The 16,724-nt window shown below is 36.9% G+C and overlaps 4 protein-coding genes across 5 annotated transcripts; 3 read left to right on the top strand and 1 right to left on the bottom strand.

Moving 5' to 3' along the window:
- The first annotated feature begins 3,661 nt into the window (after positions 1 to 3,661).
- Positions 3,662 to 6,996, top strand: LOC108823459 (beta-D-xylosidase 4). The gene is made up of 5 exons (XM_018596672.2): positions 3,662 to 4,259; positions 4,713 to 5,000; positions 5,119 to 5,288; positions 5,383 to 6,242; positions 6,319 to 6,996. Exons 1-5 carry the CDS (start codon positions 3,822 to 3,824, stop codon positions 6,897 to 6,899), a joined length of 2,337 nt encoding a protein of 778 aa, XP_018452174.1. The 5' UTR covers positions 3,662 to 3,821; the 3' UTR covers positions 6,900 to 6,996.
- Positions 6,997 to 7,403: 407 nt separating this feature from the next.
- LOC108823679 (magnesium transporter MRS2-2) lies at positions 7,404 to 9,540 on the top strand. 2 transcript variants are annotated; one of them, XM_018596943.2, is made up of 8 exons: positions 7,405 to 7,577; positions 7,656 to 7,924; positions 8,017 to 8,203; positions 8,290 to 8,411; positions 8,488 to 8,826; positions 8,916 to 8,990; positions 9,071 to 9,190; positions 9,277 to 9,540. In XM_018596943.2, exons 2-8 carry the CDS (start codon positions 7,712 to 7,714, stop codon positions 9,361 to 9,363), a joined length of 1,143 nt encoding a protein of 380 aa, XP_018452445.1. In that variant the 5' UTR covers positions 7,405 to 7,577; positions 7,656 to 7,711; the 3' UTR covers positions 9,364 to 9,540. The 2 variants fall into 2 exon arrangements, 1 of the variants encoding a protein (XP_018452445.1); XR_001945090.2 differs by lacking the exon at positions 9,277 to 9,540 and having other exon boundaries at positions 7,404 to 7,577; positions 8,488 to 8,827; positions 9,071 to 9,145.
- Positions 9,541 to 11,020: 1,480 nt separating this feature from the next.
- On the bottom strand, positions 11,021 to 12,016 carry LOC108825422 (uncharacterized). Its single transcript, XM_018598713.1, has one exon. It carries the CDS (start codon positions 12,014 to 12,016, stop codon positions 11,021 to 11,023), a length of 996 nt encoding a protein of 331 aa, XP_018454215.1.
- Positions 12,017 to 12,593: 577 nt separating this feature from the next.
- On the top strand, positions 12,594 to 15,635 carry LOC108823856 (uncharacterized). The gene is made up of 2 exons (XM_018597148.2): positions 12,594 to 12,793; positions 13,508 to 15,635. Exon 2 carries the CDS (start codon positions 13,694 to 13,696, stop codon positions 15,233 to 15,235), a length of 1,542 nt encoding a protein of 513 aa, XP_018452650.1. The 5' UTR covers positions 12,594 to 12,793; positions 13,508 to 13,693; the 3' UTR covers positions 15,236 to 15,635.
- Positions 15,636 to 16,724: the final 1,089 nt, after the last annotated feature.

Genomic DNA, 16,724 nt, shown 5'->3' with positions numbered 1-16,724 from the left:
ATGACCAATTTTTTTTCTTTTTTTGAAACAGAGATATGACCAATTACAATATATTTTTTTGGTTTAAATGTTAAGAGATTACAATACTTGATAGTAGTTATATGTTCATTGATCCTCACCTCACCTCACTTGCTTAGAGAGAAAAATAATGTCTCTAATTGAAAGAGTAGGTCAAAATGTTTATGTAATAAATAGTAAAAAAAATCATATTGAAGAGATTATATTCAAATATTTCTTTATAAAGCTATATAAACACAAAAACGCAAGGAGTTTCCGACAAGTTAAGATTCTAGGTTAACGTATATATATGGAATATTGAAAATGTATACTTATGCACAATAAAATGGTAAAATAATAAATAAAATCCCGATAACCAGATGATGACTGGTACTAATAACAACAGTATGTGTTTTGTCGTCAAATAAGAAAATGAAAAAATAATTGTTTTTTTTGTCAAGTAATGAAGGATTTTTTTTTTTTTTTTTTTGATATCTCTGGTGTCTGGGCAGCCACTTTCCCAAATATCCCCCGAAGGGGTCCAGCGCCCCAGCAGTAAGGATGTTAAATCGCTGTGGCCGGGTTTCGAAGCTGGGTGGCGGGCACCTCAGCCGAAGTTCCATTACCACCAGGCTACGAAGCCCGGTTAAAACTGTTTAGGGTTAACTTTTTATAGTGACTAGCCCCACCGCTTGCGCGGCCCCAAATCCAGGAAATCCCTCCCCTCCGGCTTGGACCTACGGATTAATGTATAGTCCGCTTGCCCCTACTCGTATGGGGAAACCCCTCCGGCTTGGACCTACGGTTGGTATACACCGCTTGCCCCTACTCGTATGAGGAAGGATTTATTTGGAGAGGCATAGTACCACCCTGCTATCCCCGAGAATCGAACTGGCGACCTCGGGTAGACATGTGTGAGAAGATTCGCTGGTAACCACTAGGCCACCAACGCTTCTCGTAATGAAGGATTTTTGTTTCGAGTATAGTATACACCTTTCTTTTTATTTTTCTTTGGGCAAAAGTATATTCGTTTCTTTGTAATATAAAAATACATATATGCATATATCATAGTTGTGAAATAAGATATTCATTTCAAAAATATTATATGGAAAAAAGTCAGATACATTTGGATTATATGATTGAGACCTTGTCGTAACGTAGTTGAGACGTAAAACCCTAATTTGGTTTAAGGTACACATGCATTGGATGTTGATGTTGAATTCGATGGATTTGGTAAATATTTTACAAAAATAAAATAACTAATTCTGTATAATGAAAAATTGAAAGTTTCCCAGTATATTTTCGATCGAGTGATATTACTAATAAATATTTTTTTTCTTTGAACATAGTGTAGATTAAAAATTTAATTCAACATAGCTTCTTCAGTCTCGTGTTTTTTGGTTAAGTTTGGTTGTGTTTTAAGAGCATCTCCATTGGAGTTTTTAATATAGGGTTCACACAACTTCCAAAAAAAAATATATATAATAAAGGAAAAGTTATGAGTCGGTATCATCAAAGTTCAGTGTGGTGAGACTGTCTCTTGACTGTTCTGCGGGCCCCATGACATGTGGCGGCCCGCGATAAGTCAGTTTTAATTTTTTTTTTCTTTTTGAAAACAAACAAAAGAAAAAATTTAAATAATCAAAAAATGCATTGGAAATCGTGATAGGGGGAATTTGCCAATGGAAATACTCTAAGTTAATACTATACCTTATAAAAGTGTCAAACAATTATTATTTTTAGTTGAGAGGGAGTTATTAATGTCCCTAATTAGATTAATTGCATACATTCTTTTCAGATGATTAAAAATATTTCAAACCGACAGTCAAACTAACCTCTAGATTTTCTAATCCTTTTGTGAATATTGCCATTGGCAAGAAACGCGTTTACTGAAAACCCGATCTACTATACTAAAATGTTGATACCATCACTTCATCCATAAAATCACATTCCTTGTTCATATATACGTAAAGTTGAATCCAAGTTGTGCTTATTTTATCCCCTAGTCTATATTTGAGAAGTGATTTTGACATGTGTCATCACCATATTAATTTTGAAAGAAAAATTATGACATGTCACACCAACATTGATGACATGGCTTAAAATAAATTATGACATGGATATTTACATTTAGTGTTGATTTATATTTAAGATAATTTTTTTTAAAAATATGATAATAACTTAAAGATAATTATGACATATTTACATTTAATATTGATTTATATTTAAGGTAAGTTTTTAAAATATGGCAATAATTTATATATCATAATTAATATAACAATAAATAATAAATTAAATAGAAATATAATAATAATTAAAATTTCGAAATATTATTTAGCTATATTTTTATAAGTATATAATTTTTATTACTAAAAACAATTCTTCAAAATACTATGCATTTAAAAAAAAATATAATTTTCTTTAAATAGTGACATATACATTTACATTTATTGTTGATTTGTATTTTTAGTAAATTTTAAAAATATGGTAATAACTCATAGATCATCATTAATTTAGCAATACATAATATAATGTTATAAATAGAAATATAATATTATTTTGGATTTTTCAAAATTTAATTATATTTTATAATTATTATTAGTAAAACAATTCTTCAAAATTATACAGTTTTTAAATATAATTTTCTAATCTAATACTATTAGTTTATTTTTAATATCCATAAATTTTAGAAAATTATTTAGTTTTATGTTTTAATAATTATACACTTAACAAAATTTTCTCTTACATTTACAAAATTTGATTGAATATATTTTAGAAAAAGATATACATATATATTACTAAATATACATTGAATAAAAATATTTTTTTTAATCTTAAAGTTTTACATATGATTAAATTAAGATTATATATTGTAAGCAAATAATAAAATCAAAAATTAACAAAATAAAAAATTAATAAAATTTATATTTTAAAATAAATTATATTTTAAAACTTTTATTTCTGCACATGGTGCAGGAAAACACCTAGTTTTCTTTATCATAAAAGTAGTACAAACAGTGTCTTCATCATATGTTTTGAGTCAAGTAAACTTCTTAGCTAGTCTGTTTTAGATGAGAAATTTTTGAAATATTAAACCGTAATACTATTATCAAATTAACTAAAATACATGAAGGCTTTAGTCACTACCTAGTCTTAATTAATTTTGATGCCAATAAGTCACGCGCATGAGAAAGCCTTGAAAGAGACAGTCTGCCATGCAAATAGAAACAAGTATGGGAAACCATTTAAGATTCACGGACTCTAAAACAACGAAAGGCAAGCAACTTGCACACTGAAGCTCGACAAAACTTACCATTTGATAAGCAATACGACACCGTCACGGGTCACTACCAAACACTCTCGCTTATTGGGATCTATGATTTATTTTGCCACATTTCTTTTTCTCCTTTGAGAAATATGGAAACTTCTTGTCCCAAAAAAAGAGAAATATAAAAAACTTTCTTTTTCCTTTTGTTAATAATATTCGATGTGCACTTATATATAAAGCTAAAAGTTCAAAGTTAGAAACGCACTCGCGTGCTAGATTCGTTAACAAAGATGAAAGAGCAGAGGTCATAAATACTAACACCATCCACATTTATAGACCGTATGGTCCGAATCATTATATCCTTCCTCGAACACCGTAACCTTTTTTACATAACCTCAATTACAATATGACCAAAAGATATATTCAGAGTAATAATACATGCCTGATTATTTATACAATACACAAGTTCCTCACTAAGCGTAGTACCTCATAACTGTATAAATAATATCACACTAAACGCAAAGAAAATATCCCAAGAATCGAAAACACAACACAAATGGGCTCTTCTTCTCCACTAACAAGGAGAAACAGAGCACCATCCTCTGTTCTTCTCATCTTCTGCTGTTTCATTCTCTGTTTCTCACATTCATCCAACGCTCAAACCAAGCCGGTTTTTGCCTGCGATGTCGATACAAACCCATCTCTCGCCGGTTACGGATTCTGCAACACCCTTTTGAAGATCGAGTACCGAGTGGCTGATCTTGTCGCGAGGCTCACGTTGCAAGAAAAGATAGGGTTTTTGGTGAGTAACGCTACCGGCGTGACGCGGCTTGGTATTCCCCCGTACAAATGGTGGTCGGAAGCACTTCACGGCGTTTCTTACGTCGGAGACGCTACGCGTTTCTTGGGCCTAGTTCCCGGCGCAACTAGCTTTCCTCAGGTCATACTTACCGCCGCGTCTTTTAACGTATCTCTGTTTCAAGCCATTGGCAAGGTAAATAATTTTTACTCCAATGTCTGGTCATCATATAACAAATTTTCGTTATAAAATATTTTTGTCATTAATTAATTAATTAATTTTATCTTTAATTAAAGGATGAAAGCCAACAAATACTTTAGAACTTTAATAGTTTTATAAGAAGTAAGAACAACACTGAATATTTTAGCTATATTTTAAATTTTTGTAGAAAAATCTTAAATACATAATTTGAATTTCTTTGTTTTATTATTTTTAGTCCTTTGCTTTTGTTTTTCTTTTTGTATAAGGTAAAAATATCTAAGCTATTAATGCAACTAGACCTCTCGTTTTTCTCTCTTCCGTATGATACAAGTAAACATTATTTCAACAAGTTCGTTTTCATAACTTTGTAACCAGTCCGGTTTAACCAAACAGGACGGGAGACACAAACATCTGTTGTATAACCTTGTTATTACTCATTTTGTTAAGGTTGTCTCGACGGAGGCAAGGGCAATGTACAACGTTGGATCAGCTGGTTTAACGTATTGGTCACCGAATGTAAACATATTCCGAGATCCGAGATGGGGAAGAGGACAAGAGACTCCCGGGGAAGATCCATTGCTTTCTAGCAAGTATGCTTCGGGATACGTTAAGGGTCTTCAAGAAACTGACGGTGCCGATGCTAATCGCCTCAAAGTTGCTGCATGCTGCAAACACTACACAGCTTACGACGTTGATAATTGGAAAGGCGTAGAACGTTATAATTTCAACGCAGTGGTAAAAGACTCGAAACCGTAAATCTAATGACAAGAAATACATTTTGAGTGTTTTGAATAGTTTTTTCTTTGTCACGTTTTTACTAACTGTTTTTGTGTTTGTTTGTTTGTTGGAGTAGGTGAATCAACAAGACATGGATGATACGTATCAACCACCGTTCAAGAGTTGTGTGGTTGATGGGAATGTGGCGAGTGTTATGTGTTCTTACAATCAAGTAAATGGTAAACCAACATGCGCTGATCCGGATCTACTCGCTGGTGTTATCCGCGGCGAATGGAAGTTAAACGGGTAAGAATATGATCCAACCAACCGGTTTAAACCTTTTTCAAGTCAAATCCAAAAGGGATTGGGTTCTTATTTAGATAATTCTTTTTGTTCTTAGGTACATTGTTTCAGATTGTGATTCAGTAAAGGTGTTGTACGAATACCAACACTATACCAAAACTCCAGCAGAAGCTGCAGCTATATCTATCAACGCAGGTTTGGACTTGAACTGTGGTTCCTACTTGGGTCAATACACGGAAGATGCGGTTAAGGCCGGTTTGGTACATGAGGCAGCTATAGACAACGCTATTTCAAACAACTTCTTGACCCTTATGCGTTTAGGCTTCTTCGACGGAGATCCAAAGAAGCAAATCTACGGCGAGTTAGGTCCTAAAGACGTTTGCACGCCATCGAACCAAGAGCTAGCCGCGGAAGCAGCGAGACAAGGCATTGTACTGCTGAAAAACACAGGATGCTTACCGCTCTCTCCTACAACGACCAAATCACTAGCCATGATTGGACCGAACGCTAACGTCACCGAAACGATGATCGGAAACTACCAAGGCATTCCGTGCAAATACACAACACCGCTTCAAGGATTAGCCGCGACCGTACCAGCAACAACATATCTACCAGGCTGTGCTAACGTGGCTTGCACGGTGGCAGATGTAGCAGGCGCCACGAAGCTAGCGGGGGATGCGGATGTGACAGTGTTAGTAATGGGTGCGGATAAATCTATCGAGGAAGAGAGCCGAGACAGAGTTGATTTGAATCTTCCCGGACAACAAGAAGAGCTGGTGACACAAGTTGCTAAAGCTGCTAAAGGTCCTGTCCTGCTTGTGATCATGTCTGGTGGAGGTTTCGACATTACGTTCGCCAAGAATGATCCGAAGATTGCCGGAATCTTGTGGGTCGGTTATCCCGGAGAAGCTGGTGGTATAGCCATCGCTGACATCATCTTTGGCCGTTATAATCCAAGTAAGACTCTGTTTTTTTGTAACTGAAATTTCGGTTAGATTAAATCGGTTTTAACCGGTTAATTCTGTTTTTACAGGTGGAAGATTACCGATGACGTGGTATCCACAATCTTACGTGGAGAAAGTTCCGATGACTAATATGAACATGAGGCCCGATACATCAAACGGATATCCGGGTCGGACTTACCGGTTCTACACCGGAGAGACAGTTTACTCCTTCGGTGATGGACTCAGCTACACCAAGTTCAGCCACAGCTTAGTCAAAGCTCCTCCACGTGTCGTCTCTCTCCGTGTCGAAGAGAATCACGTTTGCCGATCATCGGAGTGTCAATCTTTGGACGCGTTCGGACCGCACTGCGAGAACACTGTCTCCGGTTTCGAGGTTCAGATAAAGGTGCGAAACGGCGGAGATAGAGAAGGGGTTCACACGGTGTTTCTGTTCACGACGCCGCCGGAGGTTCACGGGTCGCCGAGGAAGCATCTTTTGGGGTTTGAGAAGATTCGTTTGGGGAAAATGGAAGAAGCTGTTGTTAAGTTTAACGTTGATGTCTGTAAAGATCTTAGCGTTGTGGATGAGAACGGGAAGAGGAAGGTTGGTTTGGGTCAGCATCGTCTTCATGTGGGGGACTTGAAACATTCTTTGAGCATTAGAATCTGATTCCAATGGAACTTTTTCTTTTTAACTTCAAATGAAAAAAAATTGTAAACAAGTTTAAGCTTATGCTAATTGGAATAAAAAATGAAAATTGTGAAAATTTCGTTTTTTCTTTCAATTTCTTTCGTTAATAATCGGAAATGAAAAGTCAGTTTCATGTTAAATAGGATAGTTCAGATATGTAAATTTTAACATTACTTGCATATTCTATCACATTTGGGTTTACCTAGTTAACTAGTTTATATACTGTAGTTATATATGAGTTTTCGATTTTTTTTTCTATCAAACGGCTATTCTAATTTTTTGAATTACTTAGAAACAGGAGAATAGTTATTATCTTAGTATTTGTTTATCGTTAAGTAATGATAATGACGTTAACCCAAGATACCGGAAACCAGGAACATCATCAGCGGTTAGTTTTGGTTATCTCCGGTTTGATTTGAGAAAGAGAACAAAAGGTAATCACGTCTTCTATTTTATTAATCCGAAACTGTTAAAACTCGCACCTTCCGGGCAAAACACACACACAAAAACCAAACCTACCCCGAAAAGGCTCGAAAAAAAGGAAACCTTTTTAATGAAAAAGGAGGGAGCAGAGACAAGAGGAAGATTCGCCATAGGGTTTTGTCTCCTCCTCCTCCTCCTCCGTCGAATTCGTATGAACACTTGATCAAATAAAAGGTTCAAATTCTCTTTTTTTTTTTTAATTCTCTCAAACTCCGCGTGAGGTTAACGACGGTGGTTGAATTTTTCTAGCAGAGGGCGTGGAAGTGGACGGTGAGGAATTGAATTGTTGTGTGTGTAATTCAGCAGACATGGCGGTTGCGACGAAGACGAAGGCACATCAATCGTCTCGGAGTTGGGTAAGCATAGTGGGGACGGGAGAGAGTGAGGCGCTCGATGTTGATAAGTATGCTATCATGCACCGTGTCCAGATCCACGCTCGTGATCTTCGCATTCTTGACCCCAATCTCTCTTACCCCTCCACTATTCTTGGCCGTGAGCGAGCCATTGTCCTCAATTTGGAGGTGAGAACCAATCGGTTGCTTCAGACATTCTTTTTGTTTGTTGTTGTTGTCTCACAGTGTACTTGATTGTGTGTGTGTGTGTGATGATGCAGCATATCAAGGCGATTATCACTTCCGAAGAGGTTTTGCTTAGGGATCCAACAGATGAACATGTTATTCCCGTTGTGAAGGAGCTCGAAAGACGCTTACCTGTTGGTAACGAGGAACACCATGGTCATGGAGATGGGAAAGAGACCTCAAATCCACATAACGACGCCGATGCTGCTGCTGAAGAAGATGGTACTACTATACTATCCTCCACAAGCTCTTAGCTTTTCAGAACACTTTACTGAAACGTCTGCTCGCTTGCTTGTTGCGTATTATAGAATCTCCGTTTGAGTTTCGGGCGTTGGAAGTTTTCTTGGAAGCAATCTGTAGCTTCTTAGCTGCGAGAACAACAGAGTTAGAAACAGCTGCTTATCCTGCTTTGGATGAACTTACCTCAAAGGTAAGGGTACACTCATCGTTTAAGTATCATCATCACTGAACCAGCCAATTTTTTCATCTCTGTTTTCATCTTGTAGATTAGTAGCCGTAACTTGGATAGAGTTCGGAAGCTGAAGAGTGCCATGACTCGGTTGACAGCTCGAGTTCAAAAGGTAAGAGATGAGCTGGAGCAGTTGCTGGATGATGATGATGACATGGCCGATCTTTACCTTTCGAGGAAACTCTTTAGCGCTTCCTCGGCGTCCACTAGTCCAAATTACTATCTCACTTCCCCAACGATAGGCTCTAAGATCTCAAGAGCGAGCAGAGCGAGTCTAGCAACAGTTCGTGGGGATGAAAATGATGTCGAAGAGCTTGAGATGTTGCTCGAGGCATACTTCATGCAAATCGACAGCACTTTGAACAGATTAACAACAGTTATCCCCTTGCTTCTTCTTCATGTGTTATTTTTTTTTAATTCTCTTATAAACTGTTGTTCTCAACTTTTTGGTGTTTTTTGATGCAGCTACGTGAGTATATCGATGACACTGAGGATTACATCAACATCCAGTTAGACAATCATCGTAATCAGCTGATTCAGGTAAGTTAAACGTTGAATCTTTTAAATCAATCTTTCATGAGTTTCTCTTCTTGATCATCTTTTTTGAAAAACCTTTGCAGCTGGAGCTTGTGTTGAGTTCTGGAACCGTTTGCTCATCGTTTTACTCTCTGGTCGCTGGAATTTTCGGGATGAACATTCCGTACACATGGAACAATGACCATGGATACATGTTCAAATATGTCTGTAACCAAGTTCTTTGTTTTGTTTTAACTTAATAAATCTGAGGACTAATATGTGTAAATGCGATTTTTGTTTGTTGTTGCAGGTTGTGATGGGGACAGGGATGTTTTGTGTAATCTTGTTCGTGTTCATAATGTCGCATGCTCGGTACAAAGGTCTTGTGGGATCTTGATGGGTAAATGAAGTTAAGAGAGATACTGCAGAAGCATTGAGACTTCTTGTGTATTTGTAAAGATGGGCGTGACTCTTCTCTATACATCATTTATTTACAGTTAATATATCATATAAACCAAAGTTCTTTTTATAAGCCAACAAGTTTTGGCTCAATATATGTGTTATGTGGTTGCTATTTTAGTCTCTTCATAATTTAGGTTTATGGTTTTTTTTTACTGAAACAGAATACTCCAAACTCCCACAAATTGTGTTTTATTTGAGTTTGGGGTTCTCTTAGTCTTCTACTCCATGAAATTTTGAGCTTCCACCAGATAGAAAAAGAGGGCTTGAGCTTGGCTTAGACTATACTTGGGCTGGACTTGGGCTTGTTGTAAAGTCCATACTGGATCCAGGAAATAAACTCTTTGAAAATAAAAAAAAATTGTATGCATGCGAACGAAGTCACGAACTCCTACCACCACCCTGACATGAAGTCAAAACCTAAACATTGTCCAGAAATAATACAACAAGGCTTTCGTGTTTCCTTGTTCAAAAAAAAAAAAAAGCTTTCGTGTTTCCACACACACATTTTACCAGATTTTTATAATTTAAAACAATATAAAAGTAAGAAAAATATAAAGTATTGTTGACGTCACCAGTTCGCGTGGAGAGTTGAGCCCGAGGCTGGAATCGTCGTCGACTCAACAATAAAATAGTAAGATTCCATTTATTTTATTTATTTTTGTACCTTTTTCTAATATATACATCAGTATGATTAAAATAATCTGGTAGATTCTTCCACTCTGCAAGGAACCTAATTGGCTGACGGTTGACAAAAAATATTAATAATTGGCTGACGTAGTAGGAATTGCCTCTTGGAGCAACACAAAAATCAAATTTCATTTATTATAAATATTATTTTTTATATAGTGTGGTCCGTTGCTACACAACAAAAATTGTGTAGTATAAAGCAAGGGTCCGTACTAAAATATACTGTGTAAATAAACAAATTGTCCATAGCACATCTAACATTTTCCTCCCATTAATCAATTACAATATTACATGTTCGGTTATTTCAAACGAAAAAGTTACATTTGTTTTCATCCTTTTATTTGCTAAAATGTAAAAATCATTTCAAGAAATAATGAAATTTGAATTTTACAAATTATGAGAACGAGCGAGATCATTAGAATTATGTCCATTTATCTTCCTATTTTTGAATTAAGTTATTGTAATGTACTAGTGTTCAATCAAACATCATTCTTGTATGAACAAAGAAGCGCATAAAAATTATATATACATAGTGTGTGTGTATTGTATGAATAGAATTTAACATATAGATCTAGGCATGTATTAAGAGATAAGATCATATATTTATATTGTGATAAATGGATATGTTCTTATCTCCTAATCCTTTTATCACATGATCTTGTTTCCCAATAACATGCCTTATTCTGAGAAGCTTTATGCCTAAGTGCTTTGCATTTGGATAGTGGAATCTTATTCAAAATTTTAATGAGACTAGGATTCATTTTTTTTTTGATTTTTGAAAAAGGCTTTACTATTTAAATGCAAGAGAATAAAAAGTTTGACAGAGTTAGCACCCAGTGACCAAGTGGTCTTACATATTTAAAAAGATACAAACTTGAATCAGGTAATTTAATAGGATGGGAGAGCTAGGTAACGAACCACAACTGCATCAGTGAGGAGGAGAACTTAAGCCTATCAGTCCGTAGACTTGAAATCCTGTTTTTTATAGTTAGTTTTGCATGGTTGATTAGTCCATCAGATGAGGAGAACTGAGAATTGTGGAGTCTCCGGTTTCTTTTTGTCCAAAGCGTGTGCAATACTGCTTGCCAGGAGAGGAGTAGAAGCGTCTTCCGAACCTTGTTTGTAGTGTGGGCTTTGAGCTGGGGGAGAAGAGTGATCCACTGCCTAGTAGATGTGAAACCACACTTTGCTGCAATTACCTTCCAAACTTCCCAAGTAAAGCTGCAGTCAAAGAAACAATGGGCAATAGACTCATTTTCTGTATTGCAAAACAAGCATTGTGGATCAGTCTGAAGTCCCCAACTCAGAATCCTGTCGCGTGTTGGGCATCTGTTCCTCACCATCAACCACACCAGGAACATGTGCTTTGGAATACCCCCTGAGAACCACACCTCATTATGCCAAGGCACTTGAGGGGCTAAAGGGCGAAGCAGTTTGTAAATAGCACCCGTGCAATAGCTAGTGCTCCTCTGATTCCCCGGCCACCATTCAAATTCATCGATGTGGAGAGTAAGGGACAGGGTAGAGAGATAGGTGATGACCTGTAGTTGGCGATTGGAGCGAGCATGAGGGATGATCCAGTCGCCATTATCCCATAGCTCAGCAAGAGTAGCATTGCTGCCGACCGGGAAATGTAGAGAACCTGAATCTTTGAGATAATCAGAAAGTTTACCATACGGAGACCAGTTTGTGGACCAGAAGTAAGTTGTTTCTCCATTGTGAACCTGTTTCCTAATCCAGGGATAGACAATGTCCCTAGTATCAAGCAACTTATTCACCAGCCAGGAGTGCTTCTGTCTAGTATTTATAACCCAAAAGGATTCAATATCTCCATCTAGTATTTCCTCCCTAAACCATGTCGCCCAGATTGAGTCAGCAGCAAAAAACAGCAACCATATCATTTTCACTACACATGACAAGTTCCACGTATTAAGGTTTCTCAGCCCAAGATCACCTTCTTCTTGGGTTTTAGCATGATAAAATATTGTTTTTCTGATTCATGATGCCTTCTTAATCTTATATTGTACTCCATAGTTTTAGCATGATAAAATATTGTTTTTCTATAACAAAATCAAACACATTGATTTTGTTATAGATGAGAACAAAAATTGGAACACGTGAAATGACAAATAAAATAGAAACATCAACCAAAACTTGGTTTAATTATGTAGACATTAGACAAAAAAAAAAGCAAACTTGAATTTCTTATAAATTTTATGATGTCGTCATAAAATTTTGGAGTGGAATCAGTTTTATTTTATAGGAGTATAAGAAATTCAGAAGTGACTTGTCGCAGCATCACTACCACTCGAATCAGCAGAAAACAAGTGGCACTTAAGACTTTGTCCCTCACGACGGCGTCGTTCAGTTTAAAAGCGTTTTAATAAATTTCCTAAAGTAGGAATCTCATCCAATCAGAACCGTGACTACGGACGAATACAGAGGGTACTTTGGGTAATTCGTCGGGATTCCTTCTCTATCTCTCGGTTTATAAACGAGAAGGAACTGAAGCGCTCATAATATCTCCTCTCTTTCTCTTGTAGCCTCGATAATATTACACGACACATGTGTTCAGTCTTTGTCTTTTTTCCTCTTCCCTAAATACTGAGACGAGGAGATTCTTTTTAGATTTTTCTTTTTTCTTACGGAATCTATCCCCTGTCAAATAGATCCATCAGGTTTTTTTTCTTTCTATCCTTTTAGTATTTTTTTTATTACTGATCAATCGACTTATAAATGATGCCTAAGAATGCATGGCTAATAAAGACTTACTTGCAGGTTTACTTTCAGCTAGTTTTTGTTATTGTCTCATGCTCCTTTTTAGGTTTGTTTTGCAATTAGGGTTTTGTATTTTTTATCTTACTCTTTTTCCTTTTCTTTTACTTTGATGCGAGTTAAATTAGTTCTTCTTCCGCAAAGTTATTAACTAGTTAAACATAATAATCTTGTTTTATTTGTGGGAAAACAATGATACCCTTAGATCTTGTTTTGGAAATCCTGAGACATTGTTGTAATCACTTATCATACAAGGTTGAGCTTCCAGAATAAAATACAAGTTTTTTATCAAGTCTAAATGATCTCTCAAACAATTCAGAATTTGCTTTTTAGTTGTTTGAGTAAAAAAGAGTATAATCTGAATTTGCTTTTTAGAGGCCACAAAAGATGTTGTTACAAACTAACCATGTCATTTTGTTTGGTACTTTGTCCTTTTCAAGCACAGTTGTAGTAGCCAATTATTGGTCTGTACTTCTGAATCTCTTAAACTCCATTAACTGCAATCTGTATTTCACTATTGCCTCTAATACTTTCTTTCCATTATTAGTCTCATATATGTCATTGCTAGTTTCCTTTGTTCTTCTTTACTAACGACATTTATTTTGTAACTGCTGCAGAAAGGTTCTTGCTCTCTTCCTCATTCTTGAAGATGGACAGGGCAGACACAAGTGGATTTGTCAGTGGTGGGACATGTTTATATCTATATATAGTTGCTTTTATGTTTGCAGTTTTACAAATTTAGTCTTCTAAGTATTCTTGTTTTTTCTGGTCATTCTATTTCCTCTTCTTGTGCATTTCTTCATATGGACTTGAACGGTATTGCAAACATAGACAATCTCAATGATGATACTGCTCTCACCTTGAAATGCCTTGGAAGCAGCTCAGGGAGACTAATAATGAGCTCTCACCACCACCATAATCTTTGTTCTGATGTAACTAATTGTCCTGATGGTGGTTGCCGGTTGGTTCTCGGTTTAGGTTCAACACCGCCTTCGTACTATTACAATGTCAGTCCTAACAACAACAACAACAAAGTCTCTGCTTCTTCTGGAACTGTTCAAGAACTCTCGTCAGGGGGTAACTCAATCCTGCAACTCGGTCCTCCTGCTGTGACCATGGACAGTTTCAGCGAGCTTGATTGTTCCTCATTGACATATACATACACTAATTCTTATAATTCACAGCTGAGCCATCATGAGTCAGAGTTCTCTGTAGGCGCTGATTTCTCTTACAAGACAGCATCTGCCACATCTTCTCAGCACAGGACAACCAACCCAAAGAAGTGCAAGTTCATGGGATGTTGGAAAGGAGCTAGAGGAGCGTCAGGGCTCTGCATTGGCCATGGAGGTGGGCAGAGATGTCAGAAACCAGGCTGCAACAAAGGTGCTGAGAGCAAAGCCGCTTTCTGCAAAGCCCATGGTGGAGGAAAGAGGTGCCAACACTTGGGATGTACAAAAAGCGCTGAAGGGAAAACAGATTATTGTATATCTCATGGAGGTGGAAGAAGGTGTGGGTTCCCTGAAGGATGTGGTAAAGCTGCACGGGGCAGATCAGGACTCTGCATCAAACACGGTGGTGGTAAACGGTGTAGGGTGGAAGGATGTAAGCGAAGTGCCGAGGGACAAGCTGGTCTTTGTATATCACATGGTGGTGGGAGGCGTTGTCAGTCTCTAGGCTGTACTAAAGGTGCTCAAGGGGGTACTAACTACTGCAAAGCTCACGGTGGTGGGAAACGATGTATCTTTGGTGGATGTACAAAGGGAGCTGAAGGTAGTACTCCACTGTGTAAAGCACACGGTGGAGGGAAACGATGTATGTTTGATGGAGGTGGGATATGTTCTAAAAGTGTGCATGGTGGGACGAGTTTCTGTGTAGCTCATGGTGGTGGTAAGAGATGTGTAGTGGTAGGGTGTACTAAGAGTGCTCGTGGAAGGACTGATTGTTGTGTGAAGCACGGTGGTGGGAAACGGTGTAAGTCTTTGGGATGTGAGAAGAGTGCACAAGGTAGTACTGATCTTTGTAAGGCTCATGGTGGAGGTAAACGCTGCTCGTGGGGAGGAGGTTTGAAATGTGAGAAGTTTGCTAGAGGGAAGAGTGGTTTATGCGCTGCGCATAATAGTATTTCTCAGGAGAAAGGTGGAAGCAAGGTTGGTTTGATTGGACCGGGACTTTTTAGTGGCCTTGTCTCTACCACCACTGATCATTCTCTCTCTGGAGTCAGCACTGTCTCTGATTGCACTGACTCCATTGACCGCTATCCGCAGCAGCATACTGAGGAAATACGGAAGGTGATGATACCAATGCAGGTTCTTGTGCCTCCATCTATGAAATCTTTATGCTTCTAAAACACTGAGAGACCGGAAACAGACAATAACAGTAGCAACAGCAATGGGAGGAACATGTTTGACTTTATGATCCATGAGGAGAGAGTTCATGGTGGTGGGATTATGTCTCTGCTTAATGGCAGCCTGAAGCAGACACTAAAAAGATAGAATATATAATGTAAAGCTTATGTAATATGTATTTGGTCCTTTGTATATTCATGGGGTTCTCTGTTTTGTATTGTGTTATCTTGAGTCTTGACCATCTAGTCGATGGCTCGAACCCAAGTCTTTGTTTATTTGATTATTGATTTTGAATGTTGCACGATGTAGTACAAGTGTTCTCGTTGTTTTGTTACTTGTGTAAGAAGCAGAGCTTGTTACTTTTGTATATGATCATTGAAGTGTTTTATAGCTATGAACATGTTATCCCAAAAACAACAAAACCAGGAAACGCATAACCAAACTATACAATGATTTGAATCACATCACACTCTTTCCCAACTTAAAATATTTTCTGTTTTTATTGCTTTTTATATTACTTATATGTGCAAGGTGCTTGCATCATACACGAGTCAGTGCTTGTTAAGCAAGCACCCATTAAAAATGAAATAAAAAATGAAAATATAAAAAGAGACGTAGAAAGACAATGTTGCTTGGCTCGGCAACACAAAACTACTAAACCTAATTTAAGATCTATAGAGAAAGAGAGAGGCTATAACTTGGAGAAAAAGGCTCTCGATTGCTTAACTCTTATAAATAATCAACAAAAACACCAATCCCACTCCTTTACACGGAACCGGATCAGGGTTAGGCCACACGTACATAAATGTAGAGGCCACACTATATGTACTTCAACAGCATTTGTTTATAATATTTATTTTTTATCCTAAACCTTTTGGTCGTCTTTAACAACTTACTGTTATCACCATGACTTTTTTTTGTAACACATTTATCACCATAAATTATTATTAGAAAATTGTTTTCCAAGCTGCCTGCCTCTTCATCAATAAAAAGAGAGAAATACAGTTCTTATATGTTTGTTTGTTGAGTTAGAAATTAGAAATTAGAATTCATATAACTTTTCAAGAAAGAAAGAACAAATGAAAAAGTTAGTTTGGTCTCTATAACTTTTTAAACACACTATAAGCCTTTCCCCATGATTATTTGCCAACATGGGGGGCTTATTTTTTGAAGTCTTATTTGCATGCATCCAGTGGTAACATAATCATTACTATTTCCCACTTCTTAATACAAAAACATTCTAATGCTCTGGATCTTGTTAGTCAAAACTCTAATCGTTCCAGTAAATATATATTTAAGTTATAATATTGTTCAAATGATGTAAAGTAGGCTGCAAATTCAGCCCAGGCTAGTAGATGTGGCTTTCCTTTCCTCCTAACCTTCGGTATATTAGGCAAAAAGACGATATATTAATTTAAAATTTATTGGAAAACCAATAACTCAAGGTGTGATTGAACTGACAATATTATTTTTCACCATATTGTTTCAT

The sequence above is a fragment of the Raphanus sativus genome, chromosome 9, assembly GCF_000801105.2.
Source record: "Raphanus sativus cultivar WK10039 chromosome 9, ASM80110v3, whole genome shotgun sequence".
In the NCBI taxonomy this organism is placed as follows: Eukaryota; Viridiplantae; Streptophyta; class Magnoliopsida; order Brassicales; family Brassicaceae; genus Raphanus; species Raphanus sativus.
Note: the sequence above shows the minus strand (reverse complement) of the source record. Positions and strands in the feature narration are given on the sequence as shown.